This window comes from Pseudonaja textilis, chromosome 2 (assembly GCF_049901715.1).
Source record: "Pseudonaja textilis isolate UNSWEBS1 chromosome 2, rPseTex1.2, whole genome shotgun sequence".
NCBI classification, from domain to species: Eukaryota; Metazoa; Chordata; class Lepidosauria; order Squamata; family Elapidae; genus Pseudonaja; species Pseudonaja textilis.
The window spans coordinates 213,783,177-213,797,224 of NC_141991.1; the positions used below are offsets into that span (position 1 = coordinate 213,783,177).

The following is a 14,048-nucleotide window of genomic DNA, read 5'->3' on the forward strand; positions in this document are numbered from 1 at the left end:
ATTCAGCAATTTCATTTTTCTCTTGTGTTGTTTCATTCCCTTTAAATTAGTAATGAATCACTGAACATGATCATTAGAAAGAAGCCAAATAGTAACATAGTCTAAAGATGTATTTGCAACACAGAATGTGTGTATTTTTGTGGGCTTTTATAAAATGTACTAGTGAATTATTTATTTATTATTTTAGAAAGAATCTTCTCCGTGGCCAGTTTAATTGCTAGGATTCTTAAATGAATAAATGTTCTCTTAATTTATTTCTATGAAGAAATAATGAATATGTAGTTACATAATTAAAGGAGGACAATCTATGAAAATGTGTTATAGAAAGCTAATGATTTTGGCTTTCTATAACATACAGCTTGCAGTGTATCCGCAGTCATTACTTTTACTATGTACAGTGCGTTCCAGAGAACTTTCCACATACCAAGTCTTTTTTACTTTGTTTCCAGTTTTTAATGGAAATATTTAAGATTGCTTGTGCCCGCCATAAAATGAAAGAAAGAATTGCCTGTCCTGCTTTATTGTTCTTGCTGTTCTTATATGAAATGTAATGTATGTTTTGGGCTTTGTTTTCGTTTTCTGTTTTTTTGTAATTTAGAGACATTTATCATCCTTACTGCCAAACTAAAGCACAGTCAGTGGAATTTCTAATCTGTTAATACTTATGATGAGATAATTGTACCTTTAATGTAGATCAGGGGTGTCAAACTGGCAGCCTAGAGGCCGGATGCATCACACACAGGCCACTCCCACCTCAGCTCCGTGAATGTGAAAAACATCGCAAAAGGGCCACATGATGGCAATGTGATGCTGTGAGTTTAACACCTATGGTGTCGATCTTTGTCTGTTGCAGATAGCAGTTATGTCTGAAAAAATGCTGCTGTGGTTGATTGTGACAATGTTGGTTCATTGGAAACATCCACAAAGCAGGGCAGAGCAAAAGGACCTATTAGTTCTGCCCATGGTATATCCTTCCTGAGGAAGGCCCTTCTTTTTTCAGAGAGTAAAAATACTTGGAATTTGCACATCCAAACTACTCATTTAAATACCAAGCAATGGTCTGCATTTCTTTTGGACTTATAAGGCAATCTGAATAAAATATGGTGTAGACTTCATAAGAAAAAAATGCTTTCTAAACTTGTCAGTTGAATGCAAATTACTAAGTCTGTGTTTCATTTTCTATTCACTGGGCTGCTCTAGGGACAGCTGCTACAACCACACATACTCATAGTTTAGACCAGGGTATAAACTATGAGTATGTGTGGTTGTCAAACTCAATTTAATTGAGAGTTGCATCAGAGTTGTGTTTGACCTCAGTGGGCCAGGGGTGGGTGTTGCCAGGGTGGGCATGGCCAGCTTGAAATCACTTGTGTTGGGGGCCCTGTTACACAAGCGCTCTGCCAGCGAAAATGGGCTCCTGAGCTTTGTTTTCAGTTGGGACGGCCTTCTGCAGCCCTCTGCCAGCAAAACAGAGTCCCCTGAGCTCTGTTTTTGCTGGCAGAGGGCTGTAGGAGACCGTCTTGGCCAAAAACAGAGCTCGGGAGGGCCATGTGCGGCTCTCCCGAGCTCTATTTTCGCTGGTAGAGCCATTGTGGGCCAGACTTTCACTGTTTCCAGGGCAGCCCTGCGGGCCTTGAGTTTGACACCTCTGGTTTAGACTACTCTTCTGAAACTTGTCCAGAAATAGTTAACTCTGCTTTGCAGATTTTATCCAGAATCATCAAGGGATAAAAATATTTGTAAGTTCCTTTGAAAAATAAAGATAAATATTTAAAGATTTCTAAAGAACACACACACACACACACCTCAAACACATCAATATGTCTGAATTTGCCATACTTCAATTTTAAAAAAGCTATTTCTATAAAATATGCCAATATAACAGATTATAAGCGTCCACTGACATACCCAAATCCAGCAACCATTCTTTATATGTTTTAGCCTCCGGTCCTCCAATCATCTTTGTTGCTCTTCTCTACATTCTTTCTAGTCTTTTTTACATCGTGGCAAATATATTCAGATCTGAATCAAAGGTTTACAACCTAGGAGAAAACACTCTAAGAAAATTGTTCCCCTCCCCTGCCATGTTTTCTGAACTAAGCAATTAGCAAAACCCTATTCTCATGTAGTTCAAGAAAATTATCTGGAACATTTCAAGCCATCACATAAATAATAACTGAAGAAAAGTAATACTTCCTTTTAATCTCACTGTTCCTTTCCTAGCCTGATAAAGAATACAAGATAAATTTAGGTATCTTAATTTAAAAGATAAAGAGCCAGTAAGGTAAACAATTGTTTGCAAATTCATTCTGTGTCCCAAATCCATTTCTTTAAGCAAGAGTTAAGAGTTTAAGCATTTCATAATTTTTTTAAAAAAAGTGAATTCCACTGAAGTGCAACATTGAAATATGATTTTACTATTCAGAGCTATATTTCAAGAAATGGCACGTTTTTCATTTTAGATGCAGTTTCCCTTGTCTTTTGGTCTCAAGCATGTCAAAAATCTGGAAAATGCCTAATTTAATTCTGCTGGAATATTACCCTCCTCCCTCCAAAAAAGAGAAATAATTCCCTATCCCTCCTCACCCCCATATGGACCACCTTGAACAGGCGGCACTTGGCAGCAGCACCAAGGCTGGTTCTGAAATAGAGGCCCAGGCTTTCATTTCAGCCCTCGTACCACTCTGCCATTCAAAAACCACACTCCATTCTTGCACAGCCTCTAGAAAAGGCATGAAAGGTCCAACCATGCTTTTGTGCAATCGCTGCTGCAGTCCAGCAGTCTCCAGGATCTGCTACATGCTGCTTACCTGTAAAAGTGTTTTCTTTCTGTTGACAGACTCATGTGGGGATCTAGGACAACTCACCACAGCCAACCCACCACAGGACAACTCACCAGGGGACAATTCAACACTGTATTAATAATTTCATTCAGGTGCTTTTATTATTCGTAAGCACATTTTCATTGAAATTATTGTAACTTATATTTTTGAATTAACTTTATTTTATTATTATTGGCCACAGTTCCATCAAAATTAACTTTTGTATTTGTTGAATTGTCCTGTGGTGAGTTGTCCTGAAGCGAGTTGCCGATGGCGAGTTGTTCCATTCCAGCCTGCAGCCTAGTGAGGTTCCTTTGCGTCACACAAGGCCTTTGTTCTTGAAGCAGCTTTGGAGAACCGCAAAAAGGGAATGGTCTTCTGAGGCCTTCAAAAACTGCAAAAGTGTATTGCATTCTCAGGCTCCAGAGGCAACATGAGAGCACAGCCTTTTCATGACGTTTCTGGAGGCTGTGCAAGAGCACACCCCATCCTTGTGCAGCATCTGTAACCCGCAAAATCATGCGAGAATGGGCCCTGCTTTTAAAAATAGTTGTCGGATGTTGGTGAATGCTGCCATGTCGCAAAATGTCATAGTTTTATCATCACTGCCTTAGAGCCTCTATGTAAATAACTTAGAGAAAAGAAATTGAACACAAACAGTCTTGTATTATCTAAAGTTGCACTGGCTCTACTTCTTTATTGTGTAATTTCAGACTATAGATGAGGGCAGTCTATAGAAAAAATAAATCCATGGAAAACTGAGAAGAGTCATAGTTAAGAGTTTGCCCTGATTGCTAGCTGTTCTGTTTCCAGGGAATATTTGCATTAATAAATAGTCAATTACCTGCAGATTCCCACGGGCATATTTTCTCACTTAGAAGTAATTTTCCATGGCTCAGGTCTTGGTATGATTGCTTTTCTGATTCGACACCACTGTCCTACTGTGAGATTTCTGGCCATTAATATCTGAGTTTGGAGACTTAGATACACTAATTCCTCAAGTTTCAAAAGAAAGTCAGTTTCCACAGCAATTCACATATTACACCCATCTATTTATCTATCTATCCATCTTAGACTAGAATAAATACTAATTCAATTGGGTAGCATAAACTCTCTATAGTACACAACTGTTGTACCTAATGCAACATTCATCTTAGCACAAATTTATAATATATAATAATTTGTGTTTGGATTATTATCCAATCAATTGGGATGATCATTTGTCCTAAAACTTACTGCATTTTTGTTTTTAGCCATGCTGGATGGGGTTGCTGGGAGCTAATATACAAAAAAGCCCCACAGTAAATTTGTATTTTACCAGTGTTTATGATAAATTATTTTGGAGAAAAAAGAGAATGTAATAAACTTGGGTCTGTTCTACAGTATATGAGCAAGCATATAAAGCTTATTTATATTGTTTAAATAATTGTTGAACATTAAACCCATAACTGATAAGCAATCAAGCTCCTGATGCATCCTTATTACACAAATTAGAAAAAACAAGGTAGTTTGATTGACTTTGGTGGAATTAGTATGACAGTAAAGCTTCATTCTGTATTCAGTGCAAAATATATGTTATTCTTTGTCTTCTTTGCCACTAGGTGTCAATCACTCACTGAGTCTCTGGGCTTCTGGGCCTTTTAGCTGAGATCAAGCATAGTGGGTGCAGCGTTTAGTATCACAATAGTCTTAGCCAATACTACAGCAAGAAGATAAATCTAAGATTGGTTAAAAGGTACCATTGACTATGAGATGTATACTGTACCTATTCCCTGCAGGAGAACTAATTCAACTGATCATTGGGATGACTAATGACAGCATAACTAATTCTCACTCACTAGATTAATTTACTGTGAGTTTCATAGAAAATAGCAGCTAGGTGACCTAGACAAGTTTTTCCAACTTCCTAGTCACATATTTTGCCAAAATTTAGGCTGTTATATTTGTACTTTGAGCAGCATTTCCATTTACCTAAAAAATTCTTCTGGGAGACCTATCTGTTAAGAGAACAGTTGCTGCATAGAACTTGATTAATTGCAAATCATAGGAAGGGCTTTCCTCTAGTCCACATTCTTAAACTCCTACTCAGTTTAGGTTTTCCAGACAAGTAGGCATATTTTTCAAACAAAGCACTAGGTCACCCTTCATATTTATTTATATTTTATGTTATTGCTTTATTGCATTTTTGCTTTTTAGATCCATGCTTGGGAGCAGGAAGCTATAAGAAGCATGGTAAATTGTGTGTTTTGAGCATGGCAGCAGTTGCATTATTTATTTGCTTATTTATTTACTTTTAATGTAACAAACCAAGAGGAGCAGGGATCATGGTAAGTAACATGAAGGCAGTTCTAAGCACACGTGGTGCCAAATTCTAGCTGTAGATTGAATTCCAAGACCTGAAATAATTTATTACCTTTATACTGTTGCTGTTTTATTTCTTATCCAACCTTTTAAATCTGCTATTATTTTTAGCTACAAAAACTGCCCATTGGTAATCTACTTGGTTATGGATCAGTTTTTGAAGGATAACATCTACATGGACTGCATAATCTTCCAATGGCCATTGTAACTCCTCAGATAGGGAGAGGTTGCAACTATTGATCTAATTAAAAACTGTATTAGCTCCTTGAGCATAATGTAGAATATACTGTATTTTGTTGAATTCCTGTTTCAATATTAAGTTACTTTTAATTGCAACAGAAATCAATGTTCTCTCACTTCTCGTCCAAATGCTGCTGCTATAATCAGGCAAAACTGCAGTTATAGTAAGAAAGAGAAAACTTGATTTAATCTTGATGTTGCATTGTAAATAGTATCAAACTTTTCCAAGCAACCCTGGTTTCAGATGTAAAGCTAACACTTTAATTTGTCTTGCATCTTTTATAAATAGCATGTTTGTCATCCGGATTTGGGGTTGCAGGAATTAGTATTAGTACATCAGAAGTGATAGCTAGACATTATGGATTGAAGGAATACTCATAAATCAAGCTATGAGAGGTAGGATAAGGATGGGGGAACTATATAGACACTATACCATGCTACTCCATTGATCTATAAATTCTGATTAACTACTTTAGTGCTCTGCTTAATTGGAAAACACGACTTAATCAAGATGCCTCCCAGGGAACCAATTTCCACCTAATGATATTTGATGGCAAGGACAGCTGTTTAATTGGGATGGTAATTCCACATAATTAGAACACCTTCAGGTAACTGCATGATGCTTAGGTTGGCAGGCGTGTCTGTGGAGCCTTGGGCCTTATCTACTGTTGTGAATAGAGGGCGGGATCCTAGATAATTTCGAACGCTATAGTATCTATCAGCCCATCAGTAGAATCTGATCAGGTTTCATAGCCCCAATATTAGAGATAATGAAAAGTGTTACACTTCAGCAACAAATGTAAACAATTCATTACTTGGTTTACTGCAGCTACAACTCCCTTTCTATAGCCATCTCCACTGCTGACAAGTCTTCCTCTTGTTCTGGCCTGATAACTCTACTTTTCCTATTTGTCACTAAAATTCCTGCTAAAGGTGCTTTGAGGTATGCTTGTAAAAGCAAACCTGTTTGTGCATAATTGGACATTTACTTTCTTTTTTTGGGGTGTGTGTGTGTGAAGAGTTAATATATTATTGTAATATCTTGCACAGCATTACTCATATGGGGACAAAATTTATTTTGATTTTGCTAAAAGTATACAGAATGGCCAAATAAACTAAATATTTGTGAAAGTTATATAGACTTTAAGGATCAGAAAAAAAGGGGTGGGAGAATGACTGAGACAATTCTAATATTCTGCATATTTTCTGCTCCACTCGAAAGAGCTTATTTACTTTACTTATTCTCTTTGCATAATGTTGGTTTTACAAAGATATAGAAAAACAATCAACAAATCTCTTTTGTTACAATTTTGTTATGTAAATAAATTTTGCTTCCACCTTTGTTTGAATTGCTTCAAGAAACTTATTTTCAAACATCAAGAACAATAGATCTAGACATATGCACACAATTGTCATCTCTTTCTATGAAAAATAATCTTTCAAACAATATTTTTTAAGCTTTATATTGCTGCTCTTAAAATTAAATTGATAGTAATACAACCCTTAAAGATAGAAAGGTTTCTATTTTTGATCTCTACTCTCTTTGTGAACAATATTGATAATTTTGCATGGGATCCCTTGTTCCCTTGTTAAAACAGATGTGGCAGAATTTCTTGAAAAAGAAGAGAATATTTCAATATTTAATTTTATTTCTTAGGTTGTGAAATACAAAAGAAGAGTATCAGTATCTCTCAGAGAAACCTGCTGTGGAATATGCAATGGAGCTTGTCCTACAAGATGGATATAAGACAGTGGCCCCCAACCTTTTGGGCATAAGAGACCAGTTCCGTGGAGAATGGTTTTTCCATAGACTCAAGGGCTGGTGGTTTTGCCTGCTGCCTGCTCCCTGCTCCAAGCACTAGAGATTAGATGAAAGCATCAACATAGAAAGAGGCCTTGGGGTTACTAAGCCAAAGAAACTAAAAAGAAGCATATTATGGAACAGTCATGATCAAAGCAGAAAGCCCATATTAAGTGTGCTGTCAGTCTTCCAAGTATTGGAAGCCCCCTCAGCCAGAACAGCTTTGGGGTTGACACCTGCATTTGAAGGTATTCAAAGATTTCCATCAGTGTTGTGACAACATGATTATAAAGTAATGTTGTGTTTGCCAAGTCACATAAATGCTTGCATGGAAAGATATTTCAGTAGTAGTAATACTCACCTTAAAAAGAAGGAAAAGCATAGCAAATATTAAAAAATGAAAAAAGTGGGTACATTTATCTTCAAAAAAAGAAAAGAAAAACATTCCTGAGGTTACAATTGTGTTGAAAAAGAACAAATTAAATCAAGGAAATGGTTTGGAATGGGTGTACTTCCAATCTACTTCACTGTTCTAGTGCTCAAACTGTTCTGTAGAAACATACAGCCTATGTATGATACATAATATGGGTATAATAATCATGTATTCTCATGTTGTCTCACTAATGAAGAAACCTGGGACTGTTTGAAAAAAATATTTGCTCAGATAATGAAACTTGCTTCCTAGTAGACCTGCCTAAACTTTAATGACCAAATCAGAAAGCCCTACTTTAAATAGTACATTTGCCACGAATTCCATTTTTAATATTTAATCCATATGCAATATGAACTATTGCTGTCCGAACTATTGGAATATATATCAATTAAATATTTTGAGCATTCTAAAGTGCTTTAAAATGTCAAATTTTAAAACAAGCTGACATGAAAATCATATGTAGGCTCTACGGTATAACTGAAGAAAGATATAGGAACAAAAACAGTTCTTATGCAAGTTGACACATATTTCCTGTTCCAGCAATGTTTTATTTTGGTTTCTGCCCTGGAGGATGGATATATAGGCCAGATTTTTTTTTTTTTAAAAAAAGCCTCCCTACAACATAGGTAATGGAATTTTAACTTTTTGTTTTTTTTTCTCTTTTTTTAAAAAAGCACTTCTTAACAAAATATCTTCTTTTGTACAAAATAACATTTGAGTCATCTTTTCAGCTGCTAATGTTTTTTTAAAAACTGTTTAGTATCTTCTTTGGGGATTGGTGGTTTTTTAACTGGGCTGTCTCCAAAGGCATTTCCCCTTCACCCCAAATGCAAAAATTCCACTTTGACAGCTGATGCTCTGCGAACACTTTATTACACAAGTTACATTCAGCTTCTGAAAATAGTGTTCTAACAGTATAGCCATCTAAAAATAAGACATCCTGGAAACACACAAAAGTCTGAGCAAGAAGAAGGAGGAGGGGAAAATAAAGATCCAATAATAAATAGAGACTTTTTAAAATCTTTCCCTTAAAGTAATAGAATACTTGTGATATTTTTTTAAAAAATAGGGGATTTAGTGGCTCTGTTTCATTGTGGCACTGTATTCTCTCTTTTCTGTGGTAGATTAAGGGCATCGAAAGTGAAAAGGCACCAAAGAAAAACTGAAAAACAAAAGTATTCTTAAAGCTGAGACTGGGACTTATTTACAAATATAGAGACGGTCCCTAATTGAAATGAGTAAATATTACTATTTTAAAGCATTACTGCAATTAAAGTGGGATTGCCCTGCTTTCTTAAAAGGTTCACATAAAACAATGGCACTGATAGGAAATGTTCACACTCCAAAACTGAACTGAAGCAAAAGGGAGGGAACGGAAGAACAAAAACAAAATTAAATCTGTGTACAGCCTCACAAAGGACTAGTACAGTTTACAATTAAATACGTAAAATCTTAAAACGTGCTAAATCTGGCAATCTTTGTAGACTCAGACCATGTAGCAATTAAAGGCCAGTTTCAGGAAGAAGATGAAGGTATCGCTGGAGGCTGTGGGACAGGTTCTTCCTCTTCTGAATCTGTGGCATCTTCTTTTTCCTGGTCACTCCCTTCGGTACTAAGTCTGTCAAACCCTTTTCGACTGTAACCTGCACGGCTTGCGAAAAAATTCCCCAGATTGAGGCCTCCACTGCCTTTTCCTGCAATGGAAATCAACTTTAGGATGTGGTTCGTGTTATTTTCAGACCATTTTTATTTATTTCTGAACATATTTGCTGCCCATCTTACCACAGGGTAATTCTGGGTGGCTTACAAAAAGACATGTTAGTTACTATACATTATTATTTTGATTTTCAGGTTTCAACTTTGTTAGCTTATCAGCTGTTTCTGGTCAACATCAAGGAACACTTTAAAAGACATAGAACTACCCTCTGATCTTTCAACAAAAGGCAAAATGTACCTTCTATTTCCTTTCAAGTGAGACATAATATAGCCCAAAGCAAAGTTTGGACTTCGAGGTATAATAGGTTCTGCTTTCTACCCACTCTTCCCTCTAACCTTTGCCCCTCCTTGCTTAAAATGAGCCCAGAAATATTTGGAATTTAGGTTGACAGAAATTACTACAGCCAATATTTTTCTTCATTTTAGATAAAGGGCAAGTCAGGGGAAGAGAAATCAATTTCTTTGTCTTATTCTTTGCTTTGCCAGCATTCCTCTAAGAAATCATCAGTTCCCAAAGGCATTGTCTGGGATATAAGTAGATGACTCACCAACATCATTACAGCTTTCTCATCAGGAGTAACTGCTGGATTCATTAGAGGAAAGACAATGTATACAAGAGAACATGCAAGGGAAATATCATTTAACTTTTAGAAAGGCAACACAAACCCATGGTCTTTAGCAATGGTCATTCCTATCTTCAAAAAAGGTGACCCTGCCTGGTTGAAAACTACAGATCAATCTCGTTGTGTTGTGTCACGTGCAAAGTTATCAAAGGAATCAATTATTAATCAATGCATTACCTTCCACCTAGAGTCAAATAACTTACTGTCCAATAAACAATTTGTTTTCAGAAAAAAATTGTCCTGCAATTTGCAACTTCTACACTGCAAAAACATACGGATGACACTACTTGACCAGGGCAAAGCAATAGATGTAATTTACATAGACTTCTGCAAAGCCCTTGACTCAGTGGTATATGACAAATTACTATTAAAATTAAATTCTTACAGCATTTCCGGATCCCTTCACCAAGTGGATTACTGCCTTCCTGTCAAACAGGCAACAAATAATAAAAATAGGAAATGCCCTATCAGACCCTGCACCAGTTAACAGCGGTGTCCCCCTAGGAAGCATTGTAGGACCCACACTCTTTACACTCTATATAATGACCTTTGTGATCACCTTATAAGCAACTGTGTCAACTTTGCTGATGACATAAAACTATTCAACACTACTGACAATGCTACCATCCTTCAAAATGACTTTGATTATGTGTCTGAATGGTCTAACAGTTGGCAACTCCAAATCTTGACCAACAAATGCTCTGTCCTACACATTGGTAAAAAAAAATCAATACACCAAATACAAGCTAGGCAGATATGACCTCATTGATGATCCTCACTCTGTCAAGGACCTTGGAGTTCTCATATCAAATGACCTAAGCGCCAAAGCTCACTGCAACAGTATTGCCAAAAAGGCTTTAAGAATTGTAAATCTAATTTTACAAAGCTTCTCCTCTGATAATACTGATTTGCAAACTAGGACATTCAAATCTTTTGCTAGACCATTACTTGAATACAGCTCTGCTGTCTGGAATCCACACTGTATATCAGACATAAATACAATTGAGCGAGCCCAGAAGTATTTTACCAGAAGAATACTACATTCCTCTGTTCACAACAGAATACCCTACACCATTAGACTTGAGATTCTAGGCTTAGACAACTTTGAACTATGCTGGCTAAGACTGGACTTAAGCATAGTACATAAAATCATATGATACAACATCTTACCAGTTAATGAATATTTCAGCTTTAACCACAACACAAGAGCACACAACAGATATAAACTTAATGTAAACCACTCCAAACTTGATTGCAGGAAGTACGATTTCAGCAACAGACTGGTCAATGTCTGGAACTCACTACCTAATTCTGTTGTCACCTGCTCAAACCCCCACTCCTTTACCCTCAAACTAACCTCTACTGACCACATCTCATTCCTAAGAGGTCTGTAAGGGGCGTGCATAAGCGCACAATCATGCCTACTGTCCCTGTCCTATTGTCCTCAATTATTTGTTCCTATTTCTTATATTTAAACTTATGTTTATTCTTATTTCTATTATATTGTAAGCATTTGACAAAATAAATAAATAAATAAAATAGTTCTTTTATTGTACTTACCTCTAAATCTGCCCAAAATTCTACCTGAGCTTGAATCATGTTTATGATCAGCATCAGCTATAAGATTAGAGACATATGTAAATTAAGCGCAATAATTTTAAAGTGAAATTGTATGAAGCAAAACATGGAAAAGAACCAAAACAATATAGACTATTATCATTAAGGCTGTGATTTACAAATGATTGTAGTCTGTCGCAGGTTCTTTGAATTATATTTTACCTATCAAGCTAAACATAAAACCACCTTGTTTGATTGATACTTTTTTTTTGAGATCCCTGAAAAATGTCAGTCAAACTAAGAAGTTGATACAATATAAATTGTTTAAATTTATTTTTATGATAGACACCAGTTAATTCATAATTCATGTTCATCTTTTCTTTCTTTCACACACACAAACACATAGCCTTTTAAACTTAGCAAAACTAACTTGGTTTTTATAATATAGTATTCAAACTATCTTAAAAATTTAATAAACTTTCACATGACTTTAATTACTTAAAATATTTTTTTTCTGAAAATCTTATACTTGGAGAGAAAACTGCATGTAACATTTGTGAATCCAAACTTGTAAGGTGTCTTCGTTAAAAATGTTTCTTGCATAAAGTATGACTTTCCTCATAAAAATTACAATTATAGATTTTGTATGTTCAATTGGGGACAATCATTTTCAGTTCAAAGGTAATATATGTACACTATACAGTGTTTGGAAAGAGAAGTACACAGACAAAAAATGAGCAGCAGAAAGAGTGTGTTTCTGATACTAATCATCCATCCAAATTTGAAATTCAAAGCTTCAAAGGTAACATCTCAGGTTTAATTTGGAGATAAACTCTGATGGTGAATTTTGACAGCAATGAATGGAGTTTGAGGGCCTATAGGAGAATACAGGAAGAAAAGGCATTTGTGGCCTAATGAAATGAGAGAAGAGGATATTTTATGTGCTTTCATCCCTGAAGTTGTCCTTCCTTAAAGTACTGGTATGGAGGCATTTGTCCATAAATGAAATTCTTTTCTGAGAATAATGCTTAATAATTGCATTGGCACGTTTATAGAGCTGGCTAGGGAACAGATTTTAACAGTTTGCTTTTACCTTTGATGCTGCTATGTATATTTTTAGAACACACTGCTCTAAGTTAACTGCTGCTATAATTTTGGAGCACTGCAAGCACTGTTTTACGAGAGGTTAAAATAAAAAGTAGCTGTGCTCAGAGAGAATGAATGCCAGAATAGATTCTAAAGAATACAGGAGAAACATCCAAAGGAATGGATGTTTCCACTCTGTCTTATTCAGGAAAAGCTAAACAAAGCAGCAAGACCATTTCAACAATCCTTTTAATGCAGTAGACTTATATATTCCCTTTCATAAAAAGAAATGCTATAAACTCAAAGTATTTTGTCATCCCAGATACCACAAGAACATTCATCCTAACTGAAAACTGAACTGAATATAAACAACATTACAATACATCCTTATTTCTCAGGACAAAGATCCCATGATGTATGGGGGTTTTTTTTGAAGCCAGTTAACATAATCAGAAATTGACTGTGCTGCAGCAGAGGAAAATAAAACATTTCCGAAGTTCTTCTATGTTATAAAGGCTTTGATATCAAAAGTGCTTGTTACCAGGTTAAACACAGATTAATTACCTCCATAGATTCTTGTCTTTCTCCACCAAATAAACATAGCAATTGCCAAGAGGACAACTACTGGAATAATTAGAAGTGTTGTAATAAGAACAAAAGAAACAGAACTGCTAGCCTGCTGGACAACTTGATGCCTTTCTTCTTTCCTTAAAAATTCTTTTGATGTGGGTTTCTTTGTCAGTGTGCCTTCTATAATTGCCTCTGCTTTTTTTTTGGAGAGAAGAGATTAAACACAGATTAACTCTTTTGATCCAGGCAGAATCTGCTACAACATAACAGTTCATTTCAGAACACATATTGCCACTTTTAAATACCAGAGTTTAGATACTTGCCTTGAAGAGGGCAAGTATGATAACTTCCTAACAGAGAGTTAAAATTATTGACAGTGCAATCAATTGTTTGCGATTCCTCTTATGTGCCTCATGTAATTATTGGAAATTTCTATAATTGACTTTGGTAGATTCATGATGGATTTGTAATCAAGGCTCTCTAAATAGGAAGAATTTTACTTGTTAAAATCAATTCTTTGTGCATAAAATGAAATGCTGCTTATTTATCCTCATAAGAAATTATAAAGTGTGTTTTTCAACAATGTATGGGGAGCCTACAGTTCTATAGGTAGCAATGTGTGACTTTGAATCCTATGTTTGTTGTTTGATTCAGCAGAAATCTCAAATTAAAATGGGGAAAGAGGAGTGCAGGATAAATTTAGTCTTTCTATTGCTCTGCAGCTCTACTTCAGGGCGATGTGGAAAAGTTAGGGTACTGCTTGCAAACTAGAAAGTACAAAACATCCTTGATGCTTTGGGGATGGATGTGTTCAAAGAATATATATGCATAAGTTACAA

General features: G+C 35.8%; 1 protein-coding gene and 1 long non-coding RNA gene across 12 annotated transcripts in view; one reads left to right on the forward strand and one right to left on the reverse strand.

Annotated features, from left to right (window-relative positions):
• Positions 1–14,048, forward strand: part of LOC148127357 (uncharacterized) — an 826,567-nt gene that overhangs the window by 703,891 nt on the left and 108,628 nt on the right. The gene's annotated exons all lie outside the window — the stretch shown is intronic.
• The window catches only part of PAM (peptidylglycine alpha-amidating monooxygenase), a 156,904-nt gene continuing 151,367 nt past the window's right edge, over positions 8,512–14,048 (reverse strand). For 7 of the 11 annotated variants that reach the window (XM_026719558.2, XM_026719529.2, XM_087927011.1 and 4 more), the window contains 3 exons: positions 13,204–13,404; positions 11,557–11,613; positions 8,512–9,351 (listed from right to left, as the gene is read on the reverse strand). In XM_026719558.2, the coding sequence (XP_026575343.1) occupies positions 9,173–9,351; positions 11,557–11,613; positions 13,204–13,404 (437 nt within the window). In that variant the 3' untranslated portion in view covers positions 8,512–9,172. The remainder of the gene's footprint in view (positions 9,352–11,556; positions 11,614–13,203; positions 13,405–14,048) is intronic. The other 4 variants (XM_087927008.1, XM_087927007.1, XM_087927014.1 and 1 more) reach the window with 1 other exon arrangement.